Source organism: Zonotrichia albicollis, chromosome 6, assembly GCF_047830755.1.
Source record: "Zonotrichia albicollis isolate bZonAlb1 chromosome 6, bZonAlb1.hap1, whole genome shotgun sequence".
NCBI lineage: Eukaryota > Metazoa > Chordata > Aves > Passeriformes > Passerellidae > Zonotrichia > Zonotrichia albicollis.
In genome coordinates, this window is record NC_133824.1 from 18433782 (window position 1) to 18456247 (window position 22466).

General features: G+C 34.9%; 1 protein-coding gene across 12 annotated transcripts in view; it reads left to right on the plus strand.

Annotated features, from left to right (window-relative positions):
* RALGAPA1 (Ral GTPase activating protein catalytic subunit alpha 1) overlaps positions 1-22466 on the plus strand; it is a 131426-nt gene that overhangs the window by 27051 nt on the left and 81909 nt on the right. For 6 of the 12 annotated variants that reach the window (XM_074542672.1, XM_026792677.2, XM_026792691.2 and 3 more), the window contains exons 12-19: positions 229-369; positions 2586-2734; positions 3970-4099; positions 4820-5057; positions 7242-7403; positions 11577-11717; positions 17904-19460; positions 21378-21502. In XM_074542672.1, the coding sequence (XP_074398773.1) occupies positions 229-369; positions 2586-2734; positions 3970-4099; positions 4820-5057; positions 7242-7403; positions 11577-11717; positions 17904-19460; positions 21378-21502 (2643 nt within the window). The remainder of the gene's footprint in view (positions 1-228; positions 370-2585; positions 2735-3969; positions 4100-4819; positions 5058-7241; positions 7404-11576; positions 11718-17903; positions 19461-21377; positions 21503-22466) is intronic. The other 6 variants (XM_074542675.1, XM_014266353.3, XM_005479833.4 and 3 more) reach the window with 3 other exon arrangements.

Consider the following 22466-nt stretch of genomic DNA (forward strand, 5'->3'; position numbering starts at 1 on the left):
TCAACTGTGTAAAAATTATATACAAATAAAAGGATGACAAAAATAGTAGTTACTTCATTCAGTTACTTTAAGATAATTGCTCCAAGACTCATGAATTATTGTTGTGTCTCAGGTGCATTTGTCTGCTGTTGTTTATTATTTAGTACCTATTATATCATTTTTCCTTTAATATAAAGCCAAAATACTTGTCTAAAACTCTGTGGAATTTTAAGAAAAAATATTTTTCAGGAAAAAGGGATGAACTCCAGTCATGGAGTTAGAAATTCAAACTGGGCAAGAAATGGCTGTTATGAAGACGCTTTGCATAAAACACCTGAAATTGATTCTGAAGAACAGAATGTACGAGCTGGAGTGCAGTCAGTATTGCAGGTATGAAACAGACTTGGTATTTAATTTTATCTAAATTATCTATATGAAATTACCTAAAATTCTTGTTATCAGCACATAAAGAGTGGAATGTAGTGCAATACTTCTGCCAGGGGATCCTATGCATCTCTAAAGCATCTCTAAATTTTAAAAATACTTTATATGCAACAAGTATGATGATAAAGGTTAGACAAATGACATTGGTTCACTATATCTTTATTGACCTGAAGTAGGACAATGTATAGACCAGTGCTGGGTAACACAATAAAAAGAAAAATTAATTTTGCATTGGAACATGCATTGTCCTCTGCATTATATTAGAGAAAAAATAATCCTCATGCTACTGCAACATCTTCAAATAAATATAATTAAGCTGTTATGAGAATATTTAGAGGCTTTTTACTTTTACACTATTCGTCACAAAAGCCTAAACATCCAATGCTGTAGTTTTTCTAATCCTATCAATAAGGTGTACTGGGATATTTTTCATCTTTTTCTGAATTTACAGCATGTTTGAAAAGTTTGCTGAGGTGCCATAACTCTCTGGTGATATCATTAAGGAAAGCAACAGTTGCAGTTGTACCCTAACAAAAGTTTTTTAATAGCTTCTAGGAAATTTGACAGGGTAGAAATCATGTTAATTTCAAATGTTTAGCAAAATGCTTCACTGAAGGTGAAGCTGTGGAAAATTGGGAGGGTATAATTTGAGGGTCTTTGAAATGCTCTTATGGTTATAAAGTGTGTGCATTTTATGTATATATGTGTGCACATAAATTCATATAGGTGGGTATATTACTCTACCCTCCATAATATTCTTATATCCAGCAGAAAATTGATTCTGAGCAAAATAAAGTAATGTGCATTTGCCACTTTACTGTATTCACTTCTACTGTGTGTGACCATGCTAAGTAAAACTCTTTTTTACTACAGCTTGAATAATTTTAGGAATAGTTTTCTTTTGTACTGTACACTGTTATACATATAAATAAACTCTGCAACTGAAATCACTCTTAAATTCAAATACATTAAAATAGTTTAAGCTTCATAATCTTTGTTTTCAACAACATTTTTAGAATATGAAGTGTTACTGAGAAAAGAAATACGAAGTATCTGTATCTGTTTGCAGTATACTACTAAGGCTTACACATCTGACAGTGTCTTGAAGATTATCCATGTTGAAGTTCTTGAAGATTATCCATGTTGAAGTTTTTTAGACAAAGGTTCATTTGACTGCCAAACATCTTTTTTTTTAGCCTGAAACAGAGTCAAGACATCATTCTAACCCAGTACCATGTCTCATTTTGAGAGATTTCCTGACTTGGAACCACGTTTGATTTTCCCTGTGAATCAATGATCCAAGACTTCTGTCTTGAGTTTTTTTCCCATTTAATGCTTGCATAGACTTATTTCTAGGCATTTAGAGTAGGTTAGGTTAATTAGTTGAGGCTAGTGAATGTAAAAGTGCATACTAATAGTTTTTAATTAATAAAAATCCAAAGCTTTCGGTGAAAGGAAGTTGTGACTTAAGTACCAATGACTTCCTGTACATGTTAAAAAAAAATTAAAAATCGAAGTCTGAGATTCAAGTGCTTTCTAAACTTACATTAAAAAATAGTAACACTTCAGTAACTGCTTCTGTAGCTCCTACAGTGTCCCTGCCTACTTTTTTTCATAATTTTCATTCTGAAGGCCCTAATTTACTGCCCACTGAAGTCAGTCACTTTCAGGATAGTGTCCAGTTTCCCACTTTGGGTAAGCCTTACTGATCCCAGTGGGATGAATGCTTTAGTTTCCCAGAACATAATGCAGGCTGTGTCATGCTGAAGCACACACAGTGTACCAGGACTATTTCAAGCAGTTTACCATATATTGTACTAGTCAGTTCCTGGCTTACAGGAACTTTTGTGCAGTGGACTTCTTACTGGGACATTTTTTTCCATCATATTAAACTAATCATATGAGTAGTTTGTTGATTCATCTATGAGACCAAAAATATACAAATAAATTTTGTAGAAAAAATGGGGAAAAGATCAATCTCGTTGTTGCTTAATCATTACTTCACACTGACATATTTAAACATGCACTTCTGTGTGCATGTGCAACCTTGTCTTGTAAAGATTTTCTGTTATAGATTTTTTTTCTTCCTGGTTCTACCAACTGAATTGCTGGAAACATCAAAATCTTTCAGGATCACAACATCCTCTCTTTTCTGTTTACAGGTTTTTATAATAAATTCTTCAAATATATTTTTTCTTGAACCTGCAAATGAATTTAAAGTTCTGCTGGATGAACACACTGATATGTGCAAACGTGTTCTCAATATCTACCGCCACATGGTTGTCCAAGTGACTATGGACAAGAAGACATGGTAAAATGCTAATGCTTTTATCTTAGATTATTGGTTCACAACACAAATGTGAAAATTTACTTGGTAGTAAACACGGTAGAGTGGTATTGGTTATATGAACCAGTTCCTCTAAATCAGTAAATACACAAACTTGAACACCACGGACAACTTAGCACAGGGGAAGTTATCTGCTTTCTTAAAGCTTCTGGTAAGCTCCTAGTTAATTTGTGACAGCTTAGACCTCAGTGCAAAAAGACTAATCTAGGATATACAGACAGTTATTAAGGAGCTACTGATGATTTTTTCCAGGCCATTTTGCCCATGTATCAAAGCATTAAAATATTGAAACACATGAAGCTTCACAGCCTTATTTAAAAATAAACACAAAAGCCCCAGACAAGCATGGATAATTATTACAATCAGGTGTGTGTTGTTCTTGACCTGTAATTGTATACAGGAGTCTGTGTACTGTGTAACTGTGTCACGCCTTTCCAGTTCTTACAGTGCCTAGCAGGTATAAGGGTATAAGAGACCCTGCTTTAAAGGAATTTCTGTTATTTCCCACTCCTTTAAATAGTAGTCTGTCATCAGGTGCTACATTGCCACCATTCTCCATTGCAAGGAAGAAGTAGCAAGGGGATTTCAAATGTCTCATTTATTCAATTTTATCTTGACTTTATCTTCAATCTGTGCTGAACTCTGGGTAAGTAAAGCTGGCACTATGTGTCATGTAAAGCTTGTCTCCTCTTCTGAGGGGCCAATTTAGCTGGCCACTGGGAAATATGGGAGTGATAATAGTAAACAGATTCTACTAGGTTGGTATTTTCTTTCCAGTTTTGCCTCAGCGTAAAGAAGTGACTGTAGATCACAATGGCAAAGATTGTGCCACACAAAATAATTGGTGAAGTATGTTAATGATAATATAAAATCACAAAACCTGTAATTAATGGAAAAAGAAAAATCTCAGATTGGAAAGACAGTTAAAACTTTCCCTCTAATTTCAGGCTTTTGAAGGTGATAGCAGTTGAATTACTTGGAAGAAAATATTACAGGGCAACAGGGATTCCTCACTTTTAAGTGTAAAAAAAGATTGGAATAATTTCTTTTGCAATAACCAAATTAGGCTCTTTGTAATCGTTATGACATTTTTGGAATGTGTTTGAGCAAATAAGGCTTGATTATTACTTTTAAAAATACCTTGGTATATACAGAGGTATAACAAAATGGTAACTCTTAAGTTTAATACTGTTTTGCAGGGAGCAGATGCTACTTGTGCTGCTCAGGGTAACTGAATCTGTGCTGAAAATACCACCCCAAACTTTCTTGCAGTATCAAGGAAGAAAAAACTCCACTTTAGCTGGAAGACTTGCAGGACCTCTTTTCCAGGCAAGTAAACATAAATTCACTTGAATTAATTCAGCCTAATTTTCATGAGTAGATTGGATACGGCAACCACTGTTGGCTAGTTTGTCGTCTTGTATCATTGGTATGTTACCCAGATAATGTGAATAGTGTGGGTCAAAGAGCTGGTTACATTTGTTACTTTCTGTAGCATTATATTTTAATGACACTGTGACAAGAGTATTTCAGGTACTGTAAAATTCAAGAATTGTTGAGTTGGAATAACTGGTGAAGATAACTGTCAGCGTGTGCAGTTTTAGCCTTTTTTTAGCCTGCTGCCATAGCAAAATTAGCTCAAGTCAGCAGGAAATCTTCTGTGTTACCCATGCCTAACTGATGGATTTTTTTATTTCCTAGAGAATTCTGTAATTACTTACAGAAAGCTGTAGCAAATCTTTTCAAAGTTGATAGTGGCAAAGTGCTGTTGTGGTGTGTTCTCAGTGACTAGGATCTGTAGAGTCTCCAGTTACTTTAGCAGAACAAAAAAGAATACACAAATAATGGGTCAAACCAGTTGTTCCTGTATCTAAGTCAGAACCCTGTGTTAACACTTGATAATTCATTAAAAATCTGTGTGTATTGGTGAGGAAAAGAATGTCAGGACTACACAGAAATTTCTGTGGCAGTTTGAAGTTTTCTTTGAAATAGTAACATTTGAGTGTTGTCAACTTATGCTCACAATCCAACTTTTCTCTGTTCTTTTAGACTCTTATAGTAGCTTGGATCAAAGCAAATCTAAATGTGTACATTTCTCGAGAACTTTGGGATGACTTGCTGTCTGTAATGTCATCACTGACATACTGGGAAGAGCTGGCCACTGAGTGGTCACTGACAATGGAGACACTTACTAAAGTATTAGCTAGAAACTTGTATAGCCTGGACCTCAGTGACCTGCCACTGGATAAATTAAGTGAGCAGAAGCAGAAAAAGCACAAAGGCAAAGGTAAGACAAAACTGTATGTACATCATTTGAATTTGAGCTGGTATTGGGCAGAGGATAATTTTGATCTCACTTTTTTTATATACCTAATTAGGCATCTCTATCACTTGAAATAACCCTGTTTCTTTAAGGTAAATCTGCTTTTTTAGAATTGCCACAACATGTTATTTCTGCAAATAGGCACATATGGAATGTAGTTCTTAAAAGTGTGTTGAATTTAAACTAAAATGTTACATCATAGTGGTTTATGTCTTTCTCTTTTTATCAAAGAAATTAAATAGTTGAGTCCCAGTCATAACTTCTTGAAAATAACAAACACTACTCAGCTGGTGAAAACTAAACCATTGCAAGAAAAATTGGAATATTGGTCCTAAAATGTTAAAAGATGAAATGTAAGGTGAACATAGCTTTGTTTGGTACTGACTGATCACTAGCCCTTTGTGAAGACAGGCTAGGTTACAATGAGCGCTTGTGGGCTACATAAGAGAAAGTATAGTTTAATAATCCATGAGTGGTGCCTGTTTTTAAACTGATTCCTAAAAAATGCATAAAATACTCTGTAAGAAATAATATGGGGAGAGGAGGTGGCTTCTTACAATGGCACAGTTCTGGAATTGGTAAGGGACAGGATGTTTGTCTTCCTGGATAGAGGTCTGGATTGAAAGTTTCAAAACCTGGATTGTTTTCTCAGTTTGAAGACACACCTTCTGCTTCGTTTCCACTTTTGTAAACCATGAGCAATGAAAATGTTCTCCTTTAAAAAGTGCATTGTGATCTAATAGTGAGAGGCAGGATTACATTTAGGGTATGTAACAAAGATGTAAAAACATGTTATTTTTAGGCTACTTTTTATGTCTGCAGTCAAATCTGAGGGAAGGTGCTTCCTAGTACTATCTTAGGGTTTGTCAGTGAGAAGCAACCTATGGGGATTCCCTCTCTTAAAGAGGATGTTACTATAGACTTTTTTTTGCTTAAAATATTTCACATACTTCTGTGCCTTGTCTTAAGCAGAGTCATTATTCAGCATTTCGTTTTGGTTTCTGCTGTGTGATAACTGGGCAGAAATACATCTCTCTGTAGTTGCCCTTGAGAGGTCATTCCAGACCATGCATTTTTTGTTTTCCTGTACTACACAGCTTTCTTCTTTTTCTTACTAAGAAACACAGGTTAGACAAAACAAAACAAACACCAAGAAAACAAGCAAACAAAACCCCAAAACAGAGCCAACCCCCCCGCCAAAAAACAAAAAACTCCCAAACAGCAAAAAAAGAGCAGTCTAGTATAGGATAAGAATATGTACAGTTATTTGAATATATACTTTTAAAAGCATTTTGAATCATCTGAGCAACATGAGAAAAGTTTATGTTAACCTTCAGTGACAAAGTTTCAGAGAAATTCTCCATTGCTAAATGTGAGTTATAGAGTCAAGTCCAGCTTTAGAATTAATAGATATCATACAAATTCTGCCAAATTTCTTTGCCCCTGTTTGTTTGTTAATAATAATGAACATGTTGGACTAGAGCTCACTTTTTCCAAAGAGATGCCCCTTTAATGATTGTAATTGTGTCAGTTTGGATTATTAATGAGCTCAATCTGGATAAGGAAATACATCACATATATTCTTTGCTTCACTTTTTTTTTTCCATCTAGCTATTTTTGATAGCTCCTCATATGAGCTGTATTTACTTCAATATAAATGTCAAATCTGAATTTGTTTCATCTTAATCTTACTATAGGATTTTCTGTCAATTTTCAAAGTTCTCTGAGCCTATCATCTATTTTTTTTTCCTTTTGCATTTTGTGTAAAATTATGTTATCCTTATTTCATGTTCCTCAATGTTGCAAAATTACTTGGAAACCTGCGCCCCCAGTATTAATGTTTTGAAATGTATAAATTTGTGTATCTTCTCTGATAGGAGCAGCAAAGGAAAAGTTACATGTAATATCAGACTACAACCTGTGTAAGCCTATTATTTCAGAAAAGAAAATTACAGTAGTTTAATAGCACCAACATTTCTGAAAAAGTTTGAGTATCCCTCAGAGTTAGTGCTGGCTGAGCTTTTGAATTCATACTTGCTTTGGTAACTTAATTTATTCCATCCAGCTTTAAAATTTTTTGAACAAACACATCTGTCTTCTGGAGAAAGCAGAATAGAAGTGAATAGATTTGCAATTTTACTTTGGCAGGAGTTGGGCATGAATTCCCAAAGTCTTCTGTTGATAAGTCCTTTTCCAGAGGCTGGAGCCGGGACCAGCCTGGCCAGGCACCCATGCGGCAGCGCAGTGCCACAACCACCGGCTCTCCGGGAACAGAGAAGGCGAGGAGCATCGTGCGCCAGAAAACTGTTGGTAAGTGACATCTCAGAAAGGCTGAGGAATTAATAACTGACTTCTGCAGCAATGTGGATAGCTTCTTTCCACAAAGCTGTGCTGTCTAGACAAAGGTGTGCTATCTAGAATGATTTGCACATTAGTTAAAGCATAAATTATGCAGCTCTGTGTGCTTTGAGGGTAGCTGAATGGATTGTGTTTACTAGAATTACAGTTATTGTAAATGAAAGTAATGCATTTGCTGTATTAATTCCTAATGAATTTGATCACATGCTTAAGCTGGATTGGAAAATAGTACTATGTATATGAAGGAGAAAAAAGCTGGAGCGGTTTGAGCTATGGTGCTGATAGTTGGGTAAGAGAAGATTTCTTAAGTGTGTGTTTTCATATACTGCAGAAGATGGGTTGAGTATTTTCAAACCATGCAAAGGAAAGTGGGGAAAATATTCATAAATCTGCATAGTTTATTAAATGCGCTGTCTTTTGCTACATACTGAATATTGCAATAATGAAAGATTGACAGATGTAAGCAATTCTCCATTTCTGAAGTCACCTATTTCTGAATTTTATTACTTGCAGATACTCTGCTGTGTTATAAATGAGTTATACTGAACAATGCTTTAGGTGAACTCCTCAAAAGAAGACTTATTTGTGTTCATATAATTTTCTTAGACTATGTTAACAGGAACTGGATTACAAATTTCTTTACTCTGTTGTCTCATCTTGATGATCTCAGTGCTGTTGCTTATATGAAGGAAAGTTAAGCTGATTCTAATTTTGTATTTAAAGAAGAAACTTTTAAGGACTATCTCTTACTTCTTTATAGCAGTAGTATCTTTGGTCATTGTGTGTTGTTGCTTCACTGATACTTCTTGGAAGTAGGTGCATTCTGACACAATTTTAAAAATTTGGGATGCATATCAGCAGTTGAATACATAATTGTGATAGCTTTTCAGAAATTAACATTTTCTTTCTTTTTCCAAAAATATTTGAAGTTAAAGTCTTTAAGTCACAGAGGTTATTTAGGCAAAGTTTCTATTTGACTGTTCCTCAAAATTCTCCATTTTAATTTTTTTTCTCTCCTAAGGCTTTTATGTGGGAGAATTAATTGTGCTGTAAGACATACAGAAATGAGAGAAAATGAAGTCCCTACTCCACCATTTCCTGGTTTTTTTGCACATTCAAATACTACACAGCTTTTCCTCTATCTCATGCTGACAGCACCTAGTTTTCCTCATGGATCACAGATACTTAAAATGTAATTTCTGCTTTTCTGTAGTCTGTGATTAAGTGTAATGGTGATTTTGTTTTAAATCTTAATTGTCTTAACAAGATAAAGTTCATGTTAAAATTTCTCCTTCACAAATTGTTAATATTTCAGATATTGTGTCAGAAGGTTATATTGTTTGATCAATTTGTTAATGCTTTTGTTTTGCCACAATTTGAAAGATGGCTATTTATATGATGTTAGCCTTGAAATGACTGGAATTTATCCTAATCAAGCTATATATTGACCTGGTTAGCAGCAAAGTAATCTGATTTTAGTTTCACTGCACTTTAGCTTCCATGGTTTTGTTCCTTTCCTCCAATTATCTTACATATTTGATATTAATAAGCCAAGTTTGCATTACTGCAACCAGTTAAAATTTCAACTCTATTCATGTTGCAGAATACCAACTGTGGACAAGCATCCCAGCATTGCTGGCATGATTTTAAAAGACGATAAATCCAAAAAGAGTTCCCGGAACCAGAATCCCAAACTCCTCAGTTTTTTTAGAAGTTAATGAGGAAAATGTTACTAAATGTTACATATATCTTAACTGCCTGAAAATAGTTATCTGCTACTGCCTCTCTGGTCTGCAAAGAGAGCTGTTCAGCTGCTTCTTAATTTATGCCATAAATTCAGGGTCCTATAATAAAATAATGATCACAATGAGGAAAATCTAGAACACTTTGCTGGTCAGATCTTTAGTTTATCATTAGGTTTGCAGGCTTAGTCTGGAATTAAGTCAGACCTTAAATATGTTGCATGATATGTGATTTGTATTACATTCCCTTTAATTGTGAGTAATATACTCTTAATATTGGAATGGGGGGATGTGCATGTTGAATATTTTATGGTAAGAAAAAGCTGGAGTTTCTTTTTCATCTGTTTCATGTTGTACACATATTTGTGTACATCTTTGCACCTCTATTTTTTCAGCCATCATCATGCCAGCACACATTTATTGCTGCACAAAATATGTGTGTGTGAGTGTTACTCAAGTAAAAAATCAAAGCTGTTTTGATATGCAGTGTGTACATTTTTAGCTTGAGCTTATTTTAAATAATTTTTGGAAAGGGCCTTTAAGCATAGTATGCATATGGGTTGAAAAATCTGTAAGGTTAGATAAAAGAGTTTTGGTTTAGGCAGCAGGTTCTGGTCCTATAAAAATATTGTGTCAGAAAGAATTTACTCACCTATTGTTCTGCTTTTGTATAGACAATAGTGGAAGGTTATAAACTATCAAATATCTACATGTTCTGATACTGTCTGCCTCCACCTAACTATTTAATTGAATGCAATATGGTGGGAAAAATCCAGTCAAATTAAAAGGAATACTTTATGTCAAGATTTGTAATCAACGCAGTATCCAATATCAAAACCTTTATTTATTTAGAATAATTTAGCCTGGAAAAGATCCTTAATATTTACTATGGGATTTTTATTTTTTCTCTTGCCTACATTCATGTAAGATTCACAGTGGTGAATGTAATGCATCTAACTATAACTATATCCTGAATTTTATTACTGTATCTCTTAATCAAACTGATACTAAAGCCTTACACATAATTGCCTTTTTATAAAAAGTTTCTGTCATACAAAGTTTACTACATACAAAGAACATTGCTTCAGTCTTAAAAGGATTGTCTTTCTGAATTGTTTTTCAAACTGAATTTAAGACTCCACTTAAGTTGTGCTGCATTTGTCAAATATATTTTCTGCTCAATGTGACCTACCCAGGTTATCTGCGTGTTGTTATTGGCAACAATTCTTTAACCTGGTTTTGAAGTGTGATGTGCTCAACTTTCACTGCACTCCATTCACGTACATTTGATTCCCATGCAGATCAGGAGCACTAAGATCCGAAGTCTATATTCCGTGTTGTTTTGAAAATATAGAGAAAAAAATTCAGACTAAGTATTGCAGTGACAATATTTATGCTAGATACTCTGAATTTTCCTTAAAGAATTTTATCAGCAATGATTTTAAAACAAGTTAGGAAATTTACAACAGTATGAAACGAAGCTACTTGAAGCATAGAATATTACTTTAAGAACTTTCGGAGTACTTTGAGGTTGAATGCTGTATTAGTTCTTGCTGTGTCTTACTCTGACAGGGAAAAGCAAATGTGAAAGATTCATTTAAATCTATTAGAAAAGCTGCAGATAGAACCTTGATTGTAATACCACAATTCTTATGTACACCTTTTATTCTGTAGGACTGTTGGCAGGATGTGAGATATGAAAATGTGAATAAATGTCAGTTTGGCAAGATTTATCCAGTATCAATTAAAAGCCAGACCCCATGGATAAAAAAATTAATGCTTTTCATAGTTAAAACATTTCACTTCAGTAATTTCATTTTTAATGTGGAACTATAACAAGCTTTATTGCAAATTTGTCCACACAGAACTGATAATTTTCTCCTTATGATTTTGAATCTCTTTTGGGGAGCGTGAATTCAAGAGTATGGGCACATGTGTGATACATATGTGTGATACATTTTCAGGATAAAATCAAAGGAAACTAGAAAAATACAAATGTAGTACAATTACTTTTCCTGCTAAAAAAATCAAATTCAGAGTGCTTGTGGAGTAACTTTAACTTTGATTTTTCAACCCCTGATGCAGTGGGAAAATGTGTTAATTAGCTTCTTGATTTCAAATGCAAAATCTCTGTAATCGTCATAATAAAGGCATTGTTGCTGCTTTACATAAAAGTTGAAAACTCAGAATGTCTTATGTGTCCACTGATTTTTTTTCTTTCTTACAGCTCTGCCAATACCTGCCGTGCTGAAATGTTTTAATTTTTGAACTTTCTTCCTTTTTATCTTTGTTTTCTCTGTTGCTGCTTTTTCTGTGACACAAGCCTTTCATTATAGTCACTCTTCTTTTTTCCTTCCCCACTTCTTTCTTTTCCTTTTTAAAGCCATGAGAAGCCGATCCATTGGTGAATGTGCTCTGCCATCGGCCTATATACGCAGTGCTAAAAGTGCTCCTGTTCTGATCCATACTTCCAAACCCTTCTTGCCTGATATTGTTCTCACTCCCCTTTCTGATGAGCTTTCAGGTAGTGCCACCTCTGCTAATTTCTGCACCCCCTTTATCACTTTTTTAAACCTTCTGCTTTCAAATTCTGCTAAACCATTAAATTTTTCAAAGTAAAAATACTTTGGGGATGGTGGGAGAGGGGAAGAGATTAAGAATTAATATTTTGAGTTTTGTAAGATACCATGCTATTTTACAATTCATTCTGGAACTGTTAGAAGTTAGTGCTGTGCCAATGTTTATTATCATAAAAGAGAAAATTTGAGAAATCTTTCCGCTTTTCCAATTTATTGGTAAGCAGTAATACCATATCTATCTACCAGAGAGTACAACCAATCTAAAATTTTTATTTTGGATGAGTGAGGGAGGGAAAGGAAGAAATTTTACTTTAATTTGCCATTTACATCTTTCTGTGTAAATTTTTTTAATTCAGTGTCGTAGATGTTGTGTGAACAACCATGATGATAGACTTTAGCTCCCATGAAAAAAGAATAAGGTATCATATAATATCCTTTAGAGTATTCCTGTTTTACATTACTATATAAAAACATGAAAAAAAATCTGTAGTGTGGAATTCTCAGGTGTGATGTTTTGGTGTTATTTTCCAAATGATCAATTTTTTAGGATTGTTGTTTCCTCAACATTGTTTGGTCCAGCAGGCTGGTTGGCTACAAGTTGGACAGTAGCTTACTTTGGATACTTTTCTTTGAACAAATAGATCCAACAACTAGAATTAGCACAGACTTCTAAAATAAGTGTTTTCAGATAAAGTAATTTTTTCTAGATATTGCATAGGTATAAATTTGTGATGTGTTAAAGCTGACTATGCCTTTGTATCAATGAGTGGGAAAAAAAATGAAGGCACAGTGGGAGGACTGTATATAGTCAAAATGGCATACAAATATAAGGACCTCATGACAATAATATTTTATGAAAGATTTTTTTTTTCTTTTCTGTCTCTCCTGCCTGTCTTTGTTACCCAAGAAGTACCAAGAACTGTATCTTCATATCTGTGTTTTGTCATGTGTCACGTGTCACAAAATTCTTATTGTGAAACAGAAACTTGATGCCTTAGTATTCAGCCTGAAAACCTTATTGAAAAATCAAGAAAGTTCGAATAATCCACTCTAGAGAGACCAAACTTTCACAATGAATAATTACAAAGTATTTGAATACAATTCTTGACAATTCTTGAAACAAAATTTAAAAAAATACAAATTATATGTAATAAATAATAAAAGTATGAGTGTAAAGAGTATCTCTTCTGAGATACATGTGATTCTAACTTAGAAGATAGAGATTTTATAGGGATGATATATAAACAACCTATTAGAGAATGTGTCCTACCTGGCCATAGTGTTGTTGGAAATAGTCAGTGCTTAATGAAGACCTTAAGAACACCCACAGAAGGGTTATGAGCTTTCACATGGAAATATTATTTCATCACATAATCACTGCTACTTAATTACCCTTTCTTGAACCAAGCAGAAGTGCTTTTGTAGTCAGTTTTATCATCCATGTTCCTGAAAAGTCCTGGCTTGCAAATTACTTCTAATCTGTCCCAGACCTACTGGCTCTCTTGCTATTATTCTTTATGTTGATAATCATCCAATCCAAAAACTGCATGACCAATGTAATTATAAAAGTTAAGTGATGTTACAGGCCATTGCACTTCTAACATACAAAAAGTCCTAAGCCCTTCCTGATTTTGATGTCTTCTCAAACAAATGAGTGTTGCAGCAGCTTCATGATGTGCCCAAGAATCTTGACCATTGCCAGAAAACTAAAAAGCTCTAGTGAGAAAAAGCAAGCTATTAGGGTGTTGATGGGGAAATAGCAGAGGAAGTGAAACACTGTCCACTGGATCAGAGTGCACTTTGCTCTTTTAATTTTCTGCATTTTTAATTGTGCTCTCTTTCTTCTTCCCTTTTTATTTAAACACGAAGCTTTATCATTTTCTTGCCTTTTCTTCTTACATTAAATATATTATTTTCTGAAAGCCTTCTGTTTCCAGACGTACAACATGTAATTTGGGAAGGAATCTAATTGTTTCTATTGTGTGTTCTAGGTAATGAATGATGTTTAGCTAGTTGTGACAGCTGTTCATCTTATTACAGGATTATATGAATATCCCTGTTATCCAAAATTACTTTACAATCCAACGCAACTTGAAGGAGATGACATTTCAGATTATTCCAGAATAATAGGCTGCCTAATATAAAGGCTTTGGAAGTAGTTTTCAGCTTCTTTTTAGCTGTGAAACTCATCATTGAAAGGTGGACCCACTAAACACTGGTGAATCTGGGCAGGTAGTCTAACAGAAAGCGTTTATGACCAAGCTTTTACCTTATGTACTGTATATTAATTTTCAAGGGTACGGCAGAAAACCTGATTACAATTTGTGAGACATAATTTGAAGGTCAATCAGTAGATTAATAAAATATATTGCAGAAGTTCAATATTGACATCCAGTCATCTAGCATCATAGAGGATGATTTTCCTAAGATTGTAATTCCTTCATGTAGTTTCGGTTATGCTGTATTTCCATGTGCAGAATATTTGCAACTTTTCAAGTAGTATCTGGAAAGTGGAAGTGATTTGTGCTCCAAGGTGTTAAGTTAATAAAGTGATTTTGTATAGTATATCTGTTGCAGATCTGCAGTATTTCTAAAAGACCTTTCCTTTAGCCTGTCAGAATCATAAGAAATTCAGTCTTACATATTTACAAGATAACTAGGGAAATGACCATTCATTTTGTAACCCTTGGGGACTTTCAGGTACAAGACCTGAAAAAAAGTGTCAGTGAGATGTAGACAAGATTCCTAAAAGCAGTGGGCAAACTAATTAGTTGTGGGTGGGAGATTTTTCCTTATCTACTGGGACTAAAAGAGTCGAGTATTAATGTGAAAGGGAGATGCATATTATGCCTTTACAACCTTACTCCCAAATCTTTAAGTAATCGTTTAGATCAAATGGAAAGAAATCATAATTGTAATGTCAGTATGGCTGTAATTATTCTTTAATCCCAGAAACTCACAGAATGCCTGTGTTCTCTTAAAAAACCCCCAATTATTGAAAGCTAAGAAGCAAAACATGGGGTTTTTCATCCACTTCCCAAACAGTCTTTGCATGATGAAATACAAACCTGCCCCAGTGTTATACAGGGATCTTCTATTAGCACTCATGCTGTCTTGTCAGAATGTAGCTCTCCATGAGTTTGTATTTTAGCATATCTGTCTCACACTTGATGCTGAAAAGCTGCCTTCTCTTTCTGCCTTCTAGCAGCAGAAGGAGAGGCAAGGTTGACTTAGGACAGTAGTGATTGTGTGAGATTGGCCAGAGGTACCAATTACAATCTTTTCCTTACTGCACCATATGAGGAATCAGGGCAGTGTTTCTCCTAAGGGTGCTCAGGGTCAGATACACAGGGTCAGCCTGCTGGCACACAAACTCCTTGGGAGTTTCAGGTGTTCCAGTCTGACTGTACACCTGTGTGCAAGGGTGAGCCCTGGTTGTGAAGGAGCAGTTCATGTGGGTTTTTAAATATTGTCTGTGTTTTCAGTGCTGGTATCACAATAACATTTTTCGTTTCCTTCATTTCTTCCCGTTCTATAAAAAAGAAATCTGTATTGGTGCAAGCACATATTTGTTTGAAGATGTGTACTTGTATGTGCTTGTCATGAATATGTGAGCACCTAAAATTAATTTTGGATCAACATTGAAATGAATCTAGCTGAATTTATTTCAATGTGTGGAGCTGCTTTGTGTGCATTGTGAGTTCTCTGTCCGATTTTTTTTAACATCCTAGAAGGTCATGATCACTGCCTGCATGCACAGCATGGAATTACTAGGCTGCTGCTTTAGATAAGGTTGAATTTATAGTAGATTTGAAAAATGCATACTGAGGGCTCAAGATGAGATCACTGTATCACAGTTGCATGTATTAATCTCATATATATCATTGTGCATACTTTTGACTAAATCCTGTGGTCCCTTCTTTACAGCTGTAAGAAATACCTTTAGACTACATTAGCATAACTTGTGTTAATCTCTACCTAAGTCAGTAGGGAGTTTGAAATAACAGTTCCAATGAGAGAGAGACATGATTCATTTCAGAGAGTGTTAATTCATGTAGTTAGTAATAAGTTGAACAAGAACAATGATGGGAAATTCGTTGCTTATCAAAGCTGAAGAGAGAAGGAACAATAGATTCTGCTGTGTTTGATGATTTTTCAGTTAATGTTTGTTTTCTGAGATAGCTTAGGTGTCTGTTCTCTTTTTCCGATATAGATGTCTCAATTTCCTGTCTAATAGCTTCTTTACAGTTCAGTAAACTTTGTATGAGGTCAAACTGTTACTCTCAAATTTTGACTTCTTTGAAAAATTGAGCATGGAAATAGCACTTTTCATCTTCTTGGAACACATGTTTAGTTAAGTGTAGACATATCTCATTCATCTGGTTTATATGCTTTGTTATGAAGGGGAATATAAGAAAATGCAGCTCCATCTCTAATATTCTCAGAAAAGTGTAAGCAGTTCAAAACAGATTTTAAGGTGACTTCAGATTATCAATATTCAATATTACTGAAATATATAGAGATAAATTAATTAATAATATTAAATAGTGATATTTTATATAATATTTAGTAATAATAGAAATATTTTTAAATGTAATTACATACATAGTTACTTTATTTTAACTGTAACACATCAAAGTTAGGGGAGGGAAGGGGGCCTAAATTTTTTCTGTTATTAAGTAAATTCACCATTGCAGTCCTGAAGTTAAATCATCTAGATAGAACAACAAGGTAAGTCTGTTTGTTGTGGCAAATAACTCTTGCTGGTATTCATTTAAGCTATTTACTGTTATCCCTGAATTTGAAAGCATCTCTACAACTTTTTAAGTACTAGGTAATAAAAAATTAATCTAGGGAATAGAGGATTCCATCAAAAAGAAACCAACAGAAAATTGAGTAAACTGGTTTTACCTTGCTCTTTAAGTGCTTATCTCATAAAAGGACTGGAAGGGATAGCAGTTAGTTTACTCGTCTGTAGAGGATATTTACTCTTGCCTACAGTGATAATTTGATAGTATATAGTATTCCTATAACATAGTAGGAAATCTGAAGAGATGCATGAAGGTTCTTTATTTTTGTGGATGATATGAAATGAGCTGAAGATACTTCTGTGCAATTCCTAGGTGATCCATGTTGGAACTGCAGGTTTCATTACAGTTAACTGATTTTTACTGACACTAACATATTAAGAGTCTCAACAGAAACAAGGAATCACTAATTTAAATGGTAATAAATTCTGATATTTTCATAAACAATAGTGGGTTTACTCTAATGTTTGCTATTGTGAAGCTGCAGGATGTTTTTTGGTATCAGAGTACTTAAATTCTGTAATGCTCATAAATGTTACATTGCTGGAGTAAAACTGGAAGAGCAGGAGGTAAGCCTTCATTAGATATTTAGTTTCGTATTTTGAAGATGAGAGACAAAACATTCTTCTGGGGGAAAAGGGTATATCTTTAAATTTTCTGTTGTGTATAGTCATCCTTTTTGTATAGGGCCAGCTCTTCCTTGTAATTTAAAAGCTTTATAGTCCTTAGATGTAAACTGTCAAAATACTTATAATTGTGTTATAGTATTCTTTTGGAAATCACGGTAATTTATATATATACACATATACATATATACATATATACATATTTTAATTAATGATTTGCTACTTCAACAGACAAATTTTCCAAAAAACATCCTTGTTATCTTTGGAATTGCCCATTTTTCTGAAGATGTAAATTCCACAAAGGGAGTACTGCTGTTGAGCTAATTTGTATTCCAATAACCATTTCCTGAACAAGCTAGCTGGGATAATATTGGTTGAATTATTGAACTTATTGGCACAGCTCTAGCTTTAACTGTATTTCCAAATGTTCCATGACCTCACTGTTTGTTCTCATGCATGTTAACATTTAAAACTGTGTTCTGATGGTCTAACTCATTTATATTACATTCTGTACTGGATATTATGTCCGTGTGTTTTTAACACTCTAGTATTGGAAAATGTGTTTATGTTGTACCTAAGAAAACAAGGTTCTGATTTTTTCTGGCTTTTAAAGTCACATCATTAGGATGTAGTGGTAAATATATATTGTCTCTATATGTAAATTTTTGTGCATGTTACATATACTTTTTTCCTACAGACATTGATGATGCTCAAATTCTTCCACGTCCACCTCGAGTAAGACATTTTTCTCAGAGTGAGGATGCTCCAAGTGAAGTTTTTGGTGCATTGAATGAAGAACAGCCTCTGCCACGAAGCAGCAGCACCTCTGACATCCTGGAACCATTTGCAGTTGAACGAGCCAAAGGTGCAGTTCCTGTCATTGACAGTTCATCCCATCATGCTCCAAGCTTACAGAATTCCACTGAGACCTCTTCAATACATAGATCCTCTGAAAGCCATATCACTGATACAAATAGCAGAGAGTCCTCCTTGGAAGTTGGGGATAGTATTTATGACCATCTTTGTCATTTAATAGGGCCGGTAGAATTTGCAAACACTGCCTTTGAACAAAGCCAGTATGTTGACCTTGAAGGTGAAGATGATCTCCTTTCCTCTCTGAGAGAATATCTTATTAAAGAAAAAGAAGAACTTTGCGGTAACTTTGAGATAGATAAATCTGAGACTTCTGCTCATGAAGTTGATACGTCAGTAAGTAGGAACGATAGATTACCACTGGACGGATTAGAAAATAGAGATCAGACTGCTCAATGCACAACTAGCAACACTGTTGCAGAAAGAGCCAATAACACAGAGCTGCTACTAGAACAAAACCCAAGTGGCTTTATAAGTAATATTGCCCCTACTCAAGTAGACTTTTTTACAAGAAATCAAGCACTCAATAAAGCCAGACAGTTAGATATTGATAAACAATATGAAAGTGTGTTTGATCATGGGTCAAGTAGTCCTAGCAGCAAAGAAGGGAAGAGATATCTGTACAGGCAAGCAGCCACTGAAACTGATGTAGATTTAGTTGTGGAAGCACCGGTAGCTGAAAAGCATAAAAGTGCCCCGTGTAATGAAAAAGTGACCAACTCACGTATTGTCCATGCAAAGAAAATTCTTACTAAAGAATTGCCTCACATCACAGGCACAAGCAAACTGGCACCAGCTAAAAGAAGTATATCTGAAACTGTAACTCATAGGGCCAAAATCATGAAAATAACAACTAAAAAAAGAAACAGCGTTCATGTTACTTTTAGGCCATCTACAGAATCCGTTCAGTTTTACAATCCTCTTGAGAACAAAGAGGCTGCTTGGAAAGCAAGACTTCGTAAACTCGGTGGCTTCAGTAGTAGCAGTAGTGGTAGCAGCAATAGCAATACCAGTGCAAGCAGTAGCTCATCAGCTGCAACAGAGCTGGTTAGACCTGGAATATATAGGCATCTAGATGCAGTCAATACTGCTTCAGCTGGCAGCAAGCAAGTTAAGGAATCTGCAGAAACTCAAGCAGCTGTGTTGCAGAAAGAAGGTCTTGCCGTTAGTCAGTTCCAAGGTCGTAGTGCCTTTAGAGCACCAGGTCAGGAGTCGGCACAACAGCAGGGCTCCCTGGGTGGTGTTTATAAAACTGTTGTACATGCTCTTTCGAAGCCGAAGGCAAATGTTTCCCCACAGAGGCAGAACAGAATGCCAGCAGAGGCTCCACTGAGGGATCTGTACAGTCATGTAATGGGCTATTTTGGAAGGAAAGCTGCAGGTGAGCACTAACAGTGTGCAGAGCGCAAAAGGAGAAAGGCAGTACCAGTTTGGCTTAATGCAACTGAAGCAAGCTCTGATAAGCAATCAAAAGGCTTTGGGATGATCACTGCTTTCCCTGTTTGGTTATGCATGCGCCTATAGCCAGCTGATTTTTCTCCCAGCATAAGTTACATTTACATCCTTTAAATTACTAATTTTTCTTTCAAAATATTTAGTTGAACCTCTTTTCTGCTGAAGATCATCAGATTAGGGAAGAGGAAGAGACAGTAAATGACCTAATAAAGGATTAAGCCTTGAGACTTCTGACTTTTTATCTACATTGCAGAGCCTTCAAATTAAGCCTACTGAAGGATTGGCAATGCATATTTTATCAGAATGTGTTATTCCACTCTGACTGTACTTTTTTTGCCAGAAGGACCTGGCTCCCAACCAACTAGGTTGAACTAATTTCTGGTTCATTTAGTGTGTTTTCTTCTTCCTCCTCATCCTCTTCCTCCTTTTCCTCCTCCAAAACAAAGCCAAAAAAGAGCCCCTCAAATTTACATTTGGAAGTCATTTTAGATAGTTTTTAAAAAATAGTCCAAAATAGCAATCTGCTGTTACTGGAATGGTTTCATTACAACAGTTCTCTGAATCTAATCATAAGGTTTTGTTTGAGTCTGTTTCAAAACATGTCATAGGCCTTCCTATATTCATTCATCCAAATGGCTGCAATTAAATCTTGGCAACATCTTCCATTACTTTCTTTTTTTCTTGGAATCTTTGATGTTTGTGAAGGTCTCGTGATGGTCTTTCGCCTGCTAACTACGAGACCTCTGTGGACTGATCAAAAAAGAAGGCTGTGACTCTAGTATACATTGTCTTAGTTCACATAACCGTAAATTATCAATAAATTAACTTTCAGCAGTAATGCAGGTTTCCTTTTTTCCCCATTGTTATGCTGGCATGATTAACAGAGGATTCTGCAATGCATCCTGCATCAAGATGTTAATGCCACCTGAGGGCAGTCTCTGTAAGCACAGCACCTGAGAGCGGTACTGTCACGGGTCTCACAAAAATGATTTGCTGCTCTTCAGAAATTAGACTTCTGAACAAAACATATTTAGGAAGCATCAATGTTAGAAGTACCTGTTATTTAAAATCCAACATTTAACAGAAACTTATTGTTAGAATAAACTGCACTGTGGTCTCATGAAGGGTGACACTGAGGGAAAAATTTGTATAAAGAGAACATGAACTGGCATAACTTGAAGATTTTAAAGGCTAGTATCATAAAGTCAGGTGTAACAGCCACAGCTAAATATGAACAGTATAGTTATATCAAAAAATACTACACTGATAAAGGAGTGAACTTCGTTAATTGCTCATAACCATTGATCATCTAGAGTCAGAAGTTTCATTCCATGCACCAGCATGTAATTATATTGTGTAACATTTTGTTTGCACTATTCATACTAACTGTATACAGTGCCACATTGCCATTTGTCATTTGTATGTGTTACAACCTAGTTTACTTTTTTCCACTACATTGCTTTTCATTAGGAATGCAATGAAGAAGAAGCCTGAAGAAATCACATAATTTTTTTAGAATTTGTTACTTACTTGTGATATGGAGGAAGAACATATGCTTTGTCCTTAAAACATGCATTAACAACTTCGAGTAGTGCTTACCTATAAGCTTCCTGCTCTTAAAGGTGGAATTGGAAATCAACTAACCCCTGCTTAGTGGGAAGAAGAAGCCGTACTAATTCTGAGAGTAGAATCTGCTTTAAAAGAGGAACATTCTTAAAATGCATGTTTGGCAATTTTGATTTTTAAATTTCTGTTAACCAGCAGGTTTTTTCATTTGTTACATTTTGTTTTGAAAATGTCTTGGTGTGCTGTTTAGTATAAATGCTTGTTCATTTGCTTTTAGCTAATAGAGAGGACATGAGTCAAAAGCTGCACCCTATTGATAGTGATATTGGCAGTAGCAATACAAATGTTCCTGACCTCATGGATGAATTTATAGCTGAGAGACTCCGCAGTGGTAATGCACTGGTAAGCCTTTAAACTTGCTGCACTTCAATACTTAAGTCTCCATGTATGTGTAAACTTGTCAATGACATGATAAATCAGTTCACTGAAATCTATTTCTGTGGCTCTTGTGAATCAGAATTAAGAATATTGCTTAATTATTCCTTGCCTTTGGCATAGATTCTTGCCATTTTACAGAATTTGTGTTTTCATATCTATTAAATCTTCATCATAGAAGCAATGCAGAAGTTACTGTCAGATGAATAGTCTCATTGTATTAAACAGCTTTAATTGCACCTGCAAAGATGCCTGCCTGTACATGGACACTTTCAGAATACTAGTTTAAATGTACATTTGCATTCCTGCAGCATGGTATGTAAGTAAGTAGCATGCTGTAGTTCAGTACTGTTCTCTACAGGTATAGTCAGCGCAACAGACTACAAAAATATGCAAATATATATTTTTTTCCTTTTTTTAAATTTCACTTCCAAGTATTGAATAATTTCTCATCAGTGGTGCTCTTCTAATAAAATCCACTTCCCATTTGCCTTCTTCTTACACTTTTCCAAAAGCATCATGTTGTTTGGAATGGCATTCATAATATGAAGTTTAAATCAATTTAAAATTAAGAATTTCTGGTTACTGTTGAATGCTTACAACTGATTTGAAGAGATAAGTGATTATTAAGTAGTAACAAAAGGGAAAATACTAGAAAAAAGTTGCAAATTAAGAACAGAATGCATAACAATTTAAAGGTAGTGTTTCAAAATTATTTAGTTCCTTTTGCTTTATAGTTTTCAAGGTGATTTGAAGACATGCTTCTGTAAGACATACTCCTATAAAAATTGTCATTAGAGAAGTTGGTGATAATAAGGGACAGAAGAAGAATCTTCAAAGTTATTAAAAATTGTTTATTTATCATCATATTTTATAAATGGCAAGAAAGGATCTACAGAGTTTGTCCATATGTATCCTTTTTTTCTCTTTT